General features: G+C 51.8%; 4 protein-coding genes across 4 annotated transcripts; 3 read left to right on the top strand and 1 right to left on the bottom strand.

The window, feature by feature from the left end:
* Nucleotides 1–866: 866 nt before the first annotated feature.
* On the top strand, nucleotides 867–2,594 carry TRIVIDRAFT_201013 (uncharacterized protein; the record flags this gene model as incomplete). Its single annotated transcript, XM_014101465.1, has 1 exon — nucleotides 867–2,594. The coding sequence occupies one exon, from the start codon at nucleotides 867–869 to the stop codon at nucleotides 2,592–2,594; it is 1,728 nt and encodes a 575-aa protein (XP_013956940.1).
* Nucleotides 2,595–7,037: 4,443 nt separating this feature from the next.
* Nucleotides 7,038–8,579, top strand: TRIVIDRAFT_212970 (uncharacterized protein; the record flags this gene model as incomplete). The annotated part of the gene is made up of 5 exons (XM_014101464.1): nucleotides 7,038–7,098; nucleotides 7,164–7,223; nucleotides 7,287–7,346; nucleotides 7,416–7,520; nucleotides 7,578–8,579. One exon carries the CDS (start codon nucleotides 7,701–7,703, stop codon nucleotides 8,322–8,324), a length of 624 nt encoding a protein of 207 aa, XP_013956939.1.
* Nucleotides 8,580–10,641: 2,062 nt separating this feature from the next.
* Nucleotides 10,642–11,400, top strand: TRIVIDRAFT_27743 (uncharacterized protein; the record flags this gene model as incomplete). The annotated part of the gene is made up of 2 exons (XM_014101463.1): nucleotides 10,642–10,797; nucleotides 10,987–11,400. Coding segments are annotated over 2 exons (570 nt in total), but the record flags the coding sequence as incomplete, so codon positions are not given.
* A 1,670-nt stretch (nucleotides 11,401–13,070) lies between these two features.
* On the bottom strand, nucleotides 13,071–13,915 carry TRIVIDRAFT_201010 (uncharacterized protein; the record flags this gene model as incomplete). Its single annotated transcript, XM_014101462.1, has 4 exons — nucleotides 13,071–13,094; nucleotides 13,153–13,407; nucleotides 13,480–13,777; nucleotides 13,866–13,915. 4 exons carry the CDS (start codon nucleotides 13,913–13,915, stop codon nucleotides 13,071–13,073), a joined length of 627 nt encoding a protein of 208 aa, XP_013956937.1.
* Nucleotides 13,916–14,093: the final 178 nt, after the last annotated feature.

Raw genomic sequence — 14,093 nt, 5'->3', positions numbered from 1 at the left:
CTAGCTTTGCTGAGTGAGGCTGCAATGACGTGTAGCTGAACCAAAGTCTCGGACATCATTGCCTACTACCCTACAGAACAAAAAAATGGACATCACGAAGGAAAACGCCGCGCTTTTTTTTAAAAAAAAGAATTGCTGATGAAACCCGAATTGCCCCCATTTTACCCTAACCACTTTGTTTGATTTTCTTGCAGCGTGTCTGGGGCCCTGAGATCCATCAACCGATCCTCCTCCTCCATTTTCCCCTAGCCGGAGCATATATGCCGGCCTCTCGCCTATTAGGCGCATCTTCTCCAGTAAAAGGTACCCATTGTGGAGTTTCGTTAGCGAAGCTTCGATGGATCCTTCCTTAGAAATCGCTAGGCACCAATTCAGACTAGGAAAATCAAAGAGAGTCACGTGATCTGGCGTCGCGTCATTCGCTAGCTTTTCGCTTACAGCTGCCCAAGTCGCGTTTCGCTAACGGCTGTCCTGGCACGCTCACGCCTGTATCTTTAGCGATAAGCCTCTACTGTACAGCTTCTATTCACCAAGTCACCCCGCCATTCGAGGAAGAAGAATCAAACTGCCCCTCACCTCTGATTTTCTGCATCTCCATCTCTATTGTTTCGCGGAGATTTCCTCTCTCTCTCGTCGATCTTTCTCTATGCCTGCTTCGCCTTTACATCTCTCTCTGCAGTCATTTTCAATTCTTCATCCATCTCTGTCCTCAGATTTCTCACCCACTTGTGACTTTCATACATCAGCAACTTCTCGCCCTCGCCTATCGCCAACCTCAGAGGTTCATCAATCATTAGTCTCGAATCTATATCTCTTCGTCTCTCTCCTCGCCGCAGATTGCAACTCCTCGTGTCAATTATCAAGTCATGTTCCGACCCAGAAGAAGCGCTGGGCAGGCTGGCCCCCCTGAAGCACCAGCCGCAGAAGATACTCATCAGCCAAAGTTCCACTCGATGCAAGATAGGGAACAACTTAATACACCTGCTACGTCAGCATCTAGAGTCACTCAGCAGACCATGTTTCGCTCTGCAAGAAACATGGCGCCAGCTACTACCGCTCCTGCCGCATCAGCCTCTCGGACTGCTCATCAAGACATGCCTCAACTCATATCTCAGCCAGGGAACAATGCTAGACCAAACCAGACTATTTCTACACAAGCATTTCGCAGACCTCCGCGGTTTTTAATGTCAGCGAGGGGAAACTCTGAATTAACAAATGCTTCCACCGCCTCGACATCTCGAGCCACACGGCCTGCACCTCGACTCATTGATAGCATTGAATCCGATGGCACTGATGGCACTCCTCCACCAGCAAATGCTTCTGCTACATCGTCATCTCGTGTTACACGACCTGCTTCTCGATTCGTTGATAGGATTGAGTCTGATGGTACTCCCCCACCAGCAAATGCTTCTGCTACATCGTCATCCCGTATTACACGACCTCCTTCTCGGCTCGTTGCCAGCATTGACTTTGACGGCATTCCTCCATCAGCAAATGCTTCTGCTACATCGTCATCTCGTATTACACGACCTCCTTCTCGGCTTGTTGATAGTATTGAGTTTGACGACATACCTCCACCAGCAAATGCTTCTGCTACACCGTCATCCCGTATTACACGACCTCCTTCTCGGCTCGTTGCCAGCATTGAGTCTGACGGCACTCCTCTTCTACCACCATCTCGCAATATCCAGCAGCCCATACTTCAGCATGTGAGAAACACTGGCCCGCCTAGTCTTGGCTCCGTTAATATGCCCTCTACCTCAACGACTCGTGGCCCTAGGCCGTTCCCGTTGCCAGGCAGAATAGAGACTGGACCAACTACTGCGTTAATCACAACGGCACCGCGAACAGCTCAACAGCCCATGCTTCAGCCCACGAGAAACGCCATACCAGCTCATGCTCCCACTGTTTCAGCGCCCAGGGTGGCTCTACAATCTACAGCCCAGCCTACAAGAACATTACCGGCTCAGAATCCCTCTGCCTCATCATCTCGCACCTCTCAACAGGCTGCATTCCGCCCCGTGAGGGCAGCCGCAGTGCCAGCAAATGCTCCCGCTCCGCCAGCATCTGCTTCTATCCTCGAGTTCATCTGCCTATACACACACGACCTCCGCCGCAAGAAGAAGAGATGGCAGGACGGAAAGCTCAAATTCCACACCTTCAACAAGAAATATATGGTGTATGACGAGAGCGGAAGCTTCGTTGGCGACGGACACTGGCAAGGAGAAGAAGGCGAATTCGCAGAGGGCCTCGAGATGAGCCTCGATCGAGGCATGGCCATTGTACAAGTCTTGGAGTGCACGGGCTCCAAGGAGCAGGACCTTGGGGAGGTCCTCGGGAAGAGGGCGAGGGAGGTGGAGGAGAGGCGCGTAAATGCTGCAGCCAAAAACCCAGCATCAACGGCTTCGTCGAACCCGGCGAAGAGGAGCAGGGGGGTCGCGGTGGTGGTGCGGGCGGCACCATCCTCCTCAACAACTGCTGCCGCGATCCCCCCTCCCCCTCCTCCTCCTCCCCCTCCTCCTCCTACCAGGAACGGAGGGGCATGGAGCAAGCATGCCGCGGACTTGCTGGGGATGACCCGGCCAAGGAGGTAATTTTTTTTTCTTGCTTTGTATTTTAATGAGACATGACCGAGACGTAATGAGACACGATGAGACATGACACTGAGGCATGAGCCGTACTCCGATGTCGTGACTGTTTGCTATTTTCCCCGGGTGTTTCCATGCCATTTAATGCGCCTGTCGCATTATTCGACTTACCTCTACTACAGACCCGGCGATGAATCAGACAGAGAGGCTACATCGAGTGATGCAATTCCTCCTCATGCCTGTCCTCGTCTAGACGTGGTCGCCAATAGACTGCCGTTCAGTTGGACGCGAAATTGTAGATGGCAAGTATGGGAATCGATTGACGGCAATTGGCTCGCTGTATTTTCAGTCGCTATTGGCCAAATTCTAAATTCCAAAGCTTCCGGGATATCAATTGGATTTTGGCCTGATCGAGGGCGAAGCGTCACTGCCATGGAGAAGAATTGAAAGTTCGTGACACTGTAGGCTGATTTTCGGGTCAACAGCTCTCGCGATGGATTACTAACGTCGCAGCAACCATCATGACATTTTTGGCGGTGGAAGCCACTCAATTGACCTCCATATCTCAGCCATTCCGGCCGAGTCGCCTGTGGAGCACTCAATTGGCTTCTGTTGATTTTTCATGCTTCTCGACCCGTCTCGCCTCGATACGGGTATTCGGGTTCGGCTTCGGAGTGATGCAGATTGCGCTACGACATGTCAGGATCAGCTTAGGATCACCAGTGGGGTTGGTCTAAGCCTTCTCGAGCTCGCCGGAAAACTCGAACCCGCCGGCCGCCTTGATTGTGGCCGCTTGCCAAGACAATTTCGAGGGGCCGGACACGATGACTGAATGGGGCGTCTGCTTGTGCGATCTCTGCAGCAGGTTTGTTGGTCATAGCGGTGATGCTGTTGCTCAGATGATCTCCTTAATCTCGGGGTCAATTTCTTTTCTCTCGACGTGGTTCGATTTCGATTCGACGTATCGGTGGGGGGACACGAATAACGGACGGGTCTTGTCTGGTTGGGCTCGAACTCGACGTTACTCATCAGTGTCACTATTGCTGACATCGGCTTGAGCAAGTGGATTCGGTGGTGATACGTTTGGTTCGTACTGTACTCGTACAGTCTAGACAAGACATTGCGGCTAGGGAAGCGATTGTCGTGGGATGTTCGACGGATGAATTGTACCGATAATGACAAAACGACAAGAGCTGAGGTAAATTGATGCCAATTGGGTATTCCCGATATCCAAGTTGTGAGCTCGGCTTGACTTCGAATATCTCACTTGCTGCAGGGTAGCGCAGCCTTGAACCCAAAGAGACGGCAGCGTCAGCACCTGTTAGTACGCAGTACGACGTGGACGAGACCGAGACCGAGATGAAAAGTGAGCGGCGTCAATGCCCGACTTGGAATAAAGGGCTTGAGGCGTCGGCACGTGTCCACCCTGAAGACTCATACGAGCACATTTGGTGGCCCAAAACTTCCAGAGAGGAAAACCAAAAAAAAACAGACGGGTTGAAGATGGGGGAGCTACATCAACTTTATCTACTCGCTTGCCGTGAGAGCCTTTCGCTTCATCGTTGGGCCGTGAATCTCCAGAGTGCTTGTCATCCTGCTGCTAGTCCCATGTACATTACTGAAGAGTTATAGATCTAGATACAGCACAGGTACTCACACTAACAGAAGCTTGACGAGTCTGGGGTATATTTGCCTGCTTGGGAGTGGGATGTTCGCCGCAGGATGAGGAGTCAGATCAACTATCAAGGTATCACAGCATGTACAGTGCAGGTACAGGCCCAGTCCCCAGTACCGCTACCCAGCACCGCCGGAGCCGCCATCAGGCCCGTACCCGTGCCTGTTTCTGTACCCGCGCCACCACCCGCGTCTGTACCTGGCCGGGCACCCCCGATAAGCTCAGAGTGAAGCTATCCCAGGCCAGAAAAGGGAACTTTTACAAGCCCATGTTTGAGTCACTTGCATGTGGCTCCGAGCGCAGAGGGCGCCATTGGCCAATCAGTGACGCTAAGCTCTCGCCGAGGACCCACCCAGGACGGCGCATCAGGTGGGGGATTTTGACCAATCAGCGTCGAGAACAGCGGGGCGCTGGATCCCTCAGCATAGCCCTATTGGCCAGCTGAGCCCCCGAGGGCGCCTTACGCTAGTCCTTTTCCAGCACGCCGAAAGAGTCAGGATTAAGACTATGCCGCATGGGCCTCCTTCCCCAAAGCCGCTTTTTCGCAACGCCAGGCCGGACAGTGAAATACCGTCATGACTCCCGACCGGCGACGCCTGAGGAACTCGTTTTTCGTTTGCTCATCTTTCCTCTACCCTATTCTTTCTCATCACCATCGAGTGATTTGACGATAATCAAACCCAGCTTTCAAGCTTCATAGCTTAAGCCTTATTTGGTTCTTTGTTTAGTATTACCTAGTCTTTCAGACTCCAGCGCGCCAGGACCCCCCCTCTCCGCTCGCAAACTTGGCGCAGCTGCGAATACCCTCCTACCAAACCATCTCATCATTCGTTCAACCCCCAGAATCAGAATTAAAATCAAAGAGAGAACCCTCTCAAATTAATAAAACCTCATCCGCTCTGGCCGTTCAATTGTGTAAGTACTCTGAGAACCCAAAGGCGCGCGCGCGCAACGGGCTTTTCCAAGTGTATTGTGGGCTTACACTCCCATGGCTGGTCAAACTTCGCTACAACGTCCTCCTTGAGATCTTTTATGACTCCTTACTCTTCGACTTCATTCAATCTGCCTCTTTCATCCTCAGCAATGGCTTCTCAGTACACCTCCAACGCCCCTCTCCCCCAGGGCTTCTCAGTCTACCAGCCTCAGCTCGGCGCTCAGCTTCAGTTCTTCCCTGCGCTCGGCTCACAAGAACTCGATGACATGATGAACGCCTACATTCCCGGCCCTGCGCCCCTCAAGGAGAAGCGGGCAACCATCTCGCTCGACTTTTTGGAGCACTCGCAGCTCACTGGTCAGACATTCAAATTCTACCCCGTCTACTACTCATCCAGCCCTGTCGCAGCCTCTCCAGTCAACTCCATCGCCACCTCTTCTTTCAACACATCTCCAGTCAACTCCACACTGGACTGGAGTCAGGCATCCGCATCTCCTTCAGTCTCTTCTCGCTCTTCCATTTCCAAGAGCCGCAGAACCTCAAAGTCCAGCAATCTGGTCGCTCGCTACTCTGCGATTGATCTGTCAAACCTGCCCGGTATGAAGATCATGACCAAGGATGGTGAGGATGTCACAGACTCTGCCTCCCGAGGCTCCAAGACAAAGGAGCAGCGCGATCACGCACATCTCATGCGCATCATCAAGGCTTGCGACAGCTGTCGGCGGAAGAAGATCCGCTGCGACCCCGACCACAAGAAGCGTTCCGCCTCTCAAACCCAGCCTCAGTCTACAACAAAAGCAGCAAAGAAGGCACGCACATCACCACCAGCAGCGGCGACACCAGCGCCTCAGAAGCCGGTGGCCGCTGCTGTGGCGATTTCTAAATTAGATGATAATCCGGGAATACCAATGTCACTACTTGGCATGGACCCTACCTTTACATTTGCTGGCTTGGACAGCCTCGAGTCCACTGATCAGATCACTGAGTCATGGGAAGAATTCATCCAGTACCCTCCCGCCGAGATGGAGGACAACTACGACTTTTTCCTCGACCCCCAGGGCTACTTCTCCTCTTCTCAATCCTCCGCCTCATCTTCGTCTGCCTCGCCTCCCAAGGCGCTTACGCCTGCGTCACAGCAAGAGCTCCTGGCCGTTTCTGGCCTGGAGGAGCGTGAGGGATTCTCGTCACAATCCACCTCACCGCAACTTCCGTTTATGCAAGACAATCACGCTGGCTCTGCCAACAACTACACCGACTTTAACCTCTTTTCGCCTTCGTCCAGCTTCTCTGAGGATGACCGTATGGTTCCGATTTCGTCCACGCGGCTGCTCAGCCCAAGCCAAGCATCGGCATCTGGATCCGAAACGGTCTTCTTTAACGGCTTTGATGCCGATGGCCATACGCTCGCGACTGACTGGAGCGGCACAAGTGAGCCAGTGTCTCCACTGGAGACTGGCCTTGTTGCGGCTGCCAATACGAGCCTGCCGTGGTATGATCCAGGTCATGACTCGGTAGCCAACCGTGATGAGGATTCACGGGCCGGTATTAGTGTGATACCTCCCACCGGCTGGGTAGGTGGAGTTCGTATAGCTCATTCCCCTGGTGGTTCCATACTTGTTAGGATGGACTCTGGAAGTGGCATGGAAGTGATTGCGAATAGCGTATGTTTCCTGATCCTCATTTTCTGTATTTGGATGAACAATGACTGACATCCTCGGAAGGCACCACCTGGTCGTTCAGATGTTTCTGGATCTGGAATTGTGTCCATTGCGATCAACGGAAGTGTACGTGCCCACATCCATCAACTAGAGTGCAGAGTCGAGACTAACTTTCGAAAAAAGGGCACATCAGTCGATGTTACCACGAGCCCATCAAGCAGCACCGCGCTCCAGTTCCGCGGCGTACGTTTTCTCTCCCTCTCCTCTCTTCGGCTAGCTTGCGCAATTGCGACTAACTTTGAAAAAAGGACATACAAGAAGATTCATCGTACAACCCATCACCAACTGAACGTGGAAGAATCGCAAGTGTACGTTTTTGCTGGACTACCCATCCGCCGTGTTGCAAGACGGTGACTAACTTTGGAAAAAAGGAAACATCAGCTGGTTATACATCTTGGTTATCACCCGGCCAAGCCGACGATTTCCGAACCGTATGTCATGCCGCAATAGCAGTTGCTGTCCTTTTCTCGCAACTAAAGACGACTAACTCGGGCAAACAGGAATTCTCAAGCGAACGCTCCGTCGCGCCCGCGGCCTCTACGTTGGCGATTGCCACGAACCATTCAGACCAGTTCTCGACGGGCTCGGAAGAGTCACCCGCGAGGGTATGCGATGCCACTGTGCCTACCGCTCACCTCTCGGCCCAGCTAACACTTTTCAAGGCCCAACCCGAACTTGTCGTCAGCCGCAGTGTAATTCCAAAAGCCTCGCCTGGCGGTTTGCAAATATCATTTGGTGAATCGTCCAATGTCCAGCCCGCATATGCAACTGCTGGCGAGGATACTATGGCCCTTGGATCAGGTGCATCGTCTACCGCGCTTGCGTGGCCTGGCGTTTCTGATGCTAGAATCCTCGAGGATCTCGGGAATCACAACAGCCTGCGTGCTCAGCAACCTCGTGGCGAAATTGCAGCACACCAGCAATCGATGGCATCTCGGAGCGACAGCGGAATTCAACCACTGTCGCCCCTTCTCCAACAGGCGAGTTCGTCTATGGAGGATACTCGCGCCATTGGCGCCCGTGTTGCTCTGGTTACAAGCCTCCGCCAAGTCCATACTACACAGACCACTGCCGCGATATTGGGTGCCTTGTTGATTGGCGCCACGTTCGCAAGCATGGTTGGGTTTTCTGCCGTGTTCTCTTTCGCTTCGATTGTTCTCGCGATAAGGTCCGGCCTCCAACGTTCTTCGATCCTCCAAGGAACCAAGGCGTCTTTCGCGACACCATCGATAATGTCGACAATGTCGAGTCCAAGATCCAGAGAGGATTACCAGCGGGTGGAGGTTCCTCACCTACGGAAAGACCAACCTTTGGTGTCGGGACACTTGTTGTCTCGTCTCTCCTCCCGTTACTCTTCTTACATCAACGGAGCCATGGCTTCGGCCGTTGTTGCCCCCTTGATGAGCTAGAAAAGGCATTCTCGCAGATGCGGAGGATGTTTGGAGAGTTTTGGGCATCTCAACCACGTGTTTTTTCTACAAGCCAACTGGCTAGCGATACCCTTTTGCCTGGATAGAATTGGTGTTTTTTATAGTGCTGGGCAGGATTTGATTTTCCATGCGCCCATTTGGTGTATCATAAAGCATAGCGTGGGATCCAAACTAGCCATTTGGCCAAGTTTTCAAAATAAAATACTACTAGGCCAAAAGCCTAGAATTTTTTTTAATCTTCTTTTCGCTCTCAATCTGTGTTATGACATCTGCATATTCCCTCCCCCCCCTTCCCCCTATCTGTCATTAGAGACGGATAAATATAGGCAGTGATTGTTTGAATTTTTTTCTCTTTCCTTCTTCTTCTTTTCTCTTTAAGATAGCATTTATGTACTTCTGGAACTTGGGTAGTGAGGCTGTTGATGTTCGTGATTCACAGCTACAGGCCTTTTTTTGGAGGTGCGTGGTCGGGCGATAACGTGCTTAGTCATCCTATCTGATTGGTGCACGGGCCTTCCAGTGAAGAACGGTGCGGCAGAATTTCAGACGCTATAAAAAAGCCTTGGCCAACCTTCGCATCTCACCTCGAAGCACGATGGGAAAATAAAAACAACACCACCAAGCACTTTATTTTCTCATCAACCATCTTTTTCCTTGAACCGTTACATCTACTATATCGACTATAACCCTCGCATTTCAAAATTGCGAGCGCCCGCCTTTCATCAAGAGGCCCGCCAGAAGAACCCTTCTCTTCTCTCACTCGCTACTCTTCAGTTTCCCGCGGGAAGGCTAAACCACGGTAGTCGTGAGGGCTGCAGATGCTTCTGACCTGCTTCGCAAGGGCAACAAGGTGTGCAAAGAGCCTATTTTTTCTTCATCCTGGTCACTATCTTTATGTTTTCGAAGAAGAAACACTAGCTGATACGCGCACAAGGCATTTCTTCTCTTCGCAATAGGGTCACAGAGCAAGGCCCCTGCTTCTCCACAGGCTCTCTTCTGCCGTCTTAAGCATCAGCGTGGAAGATAGGCGCACTATCGTCTTTCTCTCTACAACTATACGGCATATTCCTGTCGTCATATTCTCGCAAGCAGAATAGGCCAGAGCAGCTCTTTCCGTGACCCAAGCAGAAAAAGCGGTCACACCGTGAGGGGTTACGGGCTTCGAGGAAGGAGCAGGAGAGAAGCCCCCCCAAAAGGCAAACCGACCACATCGAAATTTTTCCTCATTCTCTTTCATTCTCTTTCATTCTCTCTCTCATTCTCTCTTTCATTCAGAGGGAATAACAAATTTTTATTTTCAAAAAAAGACAAAAATCCCCATCAAGGGACCTTAGCACGGCGCTCTTCACTGCAATTCACCATTCACCATTCACCAGCACTGCCCCTAGCCCATTATGGCCGCCTCGGGTGTCAAGTCAATTAGCCTGGCAGGTGCCAAACGGGCCCTGCGCAAGTGGTTCCGTCGCGGCTTGCCAGCTGGCGACAGCTCTGACGAAGAGGAAGTGGATGAGGGACAAGCTGTTCCTCCCGCCCCTCCCAACACTCCTGAAACTTCCCTCCTCATCGAAGATTCTGAGGAAGACAACAACTCCAACGCCGGCGACCACCAAGCAGAGGCAGCAGCAGATACTCCCGACAGTGACGACAGTGAGTACTACCAGGACTTCTATAACGACTCGTCCACCATGAGCCTCAACATGTTTATTCCCACCGTCAGCAGCATGCCGCTGGCCGCTGCAGGCGTCGCCCAGGAGCACGAGGAGCACGAGGAGCAGCAGCAGCCTTCTGACGGCAAGGTTGAGGCCCTCACTGAGCAGATGACCAGCGTCAACGTGGCGCACACTGACGCCAAGGCTGAGGCCATCGCTGAGCAGATCACCAGCGTCAACATGGTGCGCACTGACGACAATGTTGAGGCCCTCACTCAGCAGATGAGCAACCTCAATGTGGCGCGCACCGACGAGGGAGTCGCTGCCGTGGCCAAGCCGATTTCGGCTCCAGGAGACGATGGCAGCATCGACTTCAACGACCCTGCTGTGCTCGCTGAGCGCGCCATGCATCTCAAGTTCATCGGCGAGGCCTTGGACATGGTGAGTTTTCTTTTCTCTTCTCCTTCTCCCATCTCCTACCTCTCCCCTCTACCTTCTCCCCATCTCTGCCTTCTCCCCATCTCTGCCATCTCCCCATCTCTGCCATCTCTGCCATCTCTCCATCTCTCCATCCTCGTCACAAAACTCTTCGCGTCACAAAACTCTTCGTTCTGGCGACATTCGCTAACCATCTGCCGTTTGCGCGGCTCCAGGCCAAACTTGCTCTCCGCACCAACGAGACTCCTGTCGGCTGCGTCGTCGTTCACGACAACAAAGTCATTGCCCGTGGCATGAATGCCACCAACGTCACTCGTAATGGAACTCGCCACGCAGAGTTCATGGCCCTCGCTGCCCTGCTCTCGGTTGCCAAACCGGGTGTCCCCAAGACCACTTCCCTCAAGCCCAACTTTCCACCCAAGAAGATCGTCAAGGGAGACGGACAGTCTGACACTTCTTCCATTGAGTCAGAGTGGCGACGCCCCGACGAAGGCAACGAGGACGGCCGCAAGGGCCACCTCTATCCCTACGGCCAAAAGGAGCTGCTCCAAGAGCGCGTGGATGGCAGCATCCTCCGAGAGAGCACTCTCTATGTCACTGTCGAGCCATGTGTCATGTGTGCCTCGCTCCTTCGACAGGTTGGCATCAAGAAAGTCTACTTTGGTGCTGTCAACGACAAGTTTGGAGGCACTGGTGGAGTCTTTAGCATCCATGCCAATTCCACCCCCGGCCAGACGGCTTGCGCCCATCCCCAGCCCAAATCTGGAGGCGGCAGCCTTGGCACTTCGTTCCCTCCTGGAGGCGGCGATGGCGGCAACATTGAGCGAGGCTTTGAGATTGAGGGTGGCTGGGGCCGTGATGAGGCCGTGGCGCTTCTTCGTCGCTTCTATGTCCAGGAAAACGGCAGAGGTAATGTTCCCCCCTCCCCTGTTTATTGCTACATCGCCACCCCTGCAACCATTTGCTAACAGCGCCTCGTCGTTTAGCTCCTGTTCCACGCAAGAAGGAAGGCCGAGCCGCTCGCTTGGCTGCCATGATGGAGGCGGATGGACTTACCCCCCTTCCCACCGATGCGGCCGGCAATGTGGTCAAGAAGATCAACGACGCCAAGGACGCTCAAGATGCTGCGGGAAGCGGCGTTGAGGGCACCACCAAGGAAAATGTTGAGCCTCGCAACACCCAATCTGTCGACAAAGGCAAGGAACCCCTTGCCGGAGAGGGTACCCTTTAGAGTACCACTCGCCGAACGCTGCTCTTCGCTGAGCTGGCTTTTCTTTTTGGTGCCGCCTAGAGTACCACTTGCTGAACGCTGCTCTTCAATGAGCTGGCTTTCGGTCGCATTTCTTTTCTCTACCGTTTCGAGTACTATTTACTAAACGCTGCTCTTCACTGAGCTGGTTTCGATCGATTTCTTTTTGGTACCGCCTAGAGTACCACTCACTGAACGCTGCTCTCACTGAGCTGGCTTTCGGTCGCATTTCTTTTCTCTCCCGTTTCGAGTACCACTTGCTGAATGCTGCTCTTCACTGAGCTGGCTTTCAGTCACATTTCTTTTCGGTACCGTTTCGAGAACCACCCGCTGAACGCTGCTCTTCACTGAGCTGGCTTCTGTCGCATTTCTTTTTGGTACCATCATCGATGCATTCCGACACCCACACCCGCCCAAGGAAACTTTAATCTGGCTTGCTACGTTTACCTGACGCGCGAAATGGAAAGGGGTCGGCACTTGGAGTTTTATTCATTCACGGCAACAAAGCCGTTGAGGGAGGGCATTTGAGTTTACTACAGCCGCGAGTCAAACAGCTTGCGTGCATATCGAGACTATTTCATCGTCATTTTGGGGGTTTCATCGTCCTTTATTGCTGTTTAGCAGGCTTCATACTACGTAGAGCATATTTGCCTCTCAGTCTACATAGAAGGTACAAATCCAAGACGAGTTATAAAACCGACACTGGACACAAGTGATGTGACTGCAAGAGTGATTGAGCAGTGGGAGAAGTGGTAAAAAAAAAAACATCGCCAGTGAAGATAAATTGCGAAGGTTATGCAGAGGAAAGAAATGCAAAAAGAAAATCCAATGCGTAATCTGGGAATCGAACCCAGGGCTCCCCGACGTTGCTCGGATGGCAACGGAGAATTTTACCACTAAACCAATTACGCTGGTGATTGATGCACAGACATTCCAGTTTAGAGATCATGAACGTTTAACGAATACCAGCAGTAGAATGTATTCCTACTCCGTACTGGCGATGGGGATATGAGAGGAAGAAAAAGATATTAGGAAGCAATCTACCATTTACTCATTGAAATACGCAGCAAGACCCCAAACAAGCTGTTTCTAGACCCTCAATAGCTTCTCAGTATTCGGGTTGACCAACCTGCATCACCGTCCGTCCAGTGCAGTCGCTCACCTGGCCTCACGCGCTTCCCGGCCGCTGCCTCTGCGCTTTTTGCCCTCTCATCGACGAGGTATCCAAAGAATTTAGGTTAATAAAATCCATGGATGGAAATAACGATTCATCGCAGAAAAAGGCCCCTCGCTTGGGCCTCGATCTCCTCGATCTACGCTCTGCAAGCGTATCCACTGCTACCTCCTTCCCCTTCTCCTTCCCCTTTCTTTTTCCTTCCCCTTCTCTTTCTATTTTTCCTTCCCCTTCTCTTTCTATTTTCCCATCATCATCATTATTATCATTATTATCATTATAATAATAATCAGCAACTTTGTTTTCCGTCTCTTTTTCTTCTTGATGGATGTCCTGAGGAGGGGCCCTGGTAGATCCACCTGTCCTGCTGGTGACCAAGTATGAGATGACGAGACAGCCGTCGTTCCTGGTGAAGGCCAAGAGCAGCATGGCCTTGAACATAGGAACATAGATTTTGGCATCACTTCTCATCTTGGTGATTGGGATGTGGAGGTCAAAGCCATTGGTTGAGTCTGAAAATGTGATAGAAGGCAACGGGATGTCTTTGGGTTTCTTAGCAACCACAAGTGGTCAGTCAGTTCTGTTTTTTTTCTCTGTTTCTCCTGTCATCTCGTAATAACTCACCCGAAGCGTAAGCACAATCCTCTCTCTCATCTTGTGCTCTATCGCATCCTTCCACTGCGAATTCGACTTATCGTTTGCGAGCTCTTCCATGGCTATGCACCAAGCCACAACAAGGTTCGTAAGTTGTTCAATCATCTTCTCCCGATAGTTGTACACTCTTTCAAGCATGTAACAAGTAGTAGTCCAGTCAGGACGCCGGCACTCGACTTCACGATCAAAAACACTATCGACATAGTGTAGCGACGCATTCACATCAGATTCCTTGTGCCAGAAATATTCAGTGATCTCGTGCAAAGACCTGTTGACATGTGGTTGTTAGCATAAGAGACGACCGAAGTATGCTGGTATGCCTTAGAAGCTGTGTGGCTCTGAATGTTTTGACTCACCTTTCTGTCTCGCACCTCTGGCGGCCAAACTGTTGGGTATGGGCCTCCATGGTAGATAATCTGCAAAGGATTTGAGTGCTCGCAGAATGTCCAAGTGCCTTTTAAAGCTCTGGGAATTATCATTAGCATGATTGATGAGTTCTCTGCCTTATTTATACCCATCAGTGCCTGTGCCTAGTACCAAGGTGTAACCACGCATTTATCACATGGATACACGCTTTTTTTCTG

The sequence above is a fragment of the Trichoderma virens genome, assembly GCF_000170995.1.
Source record: "Trichoderma virens Gv29-8 chromosome Unknown TRIVIscaffold_6, whole genome shotgun sequence".
Taxonomy (NCBI): Eukaryota; Fungi; Ascomycota; class Sordariomycetes; order Hypocreales; family Hypocreaceae; genus Trichoderma; species Trichoderma virens.
This window is presented reverse-complemented; position numbering and strand designations above follow the sequence as displayed.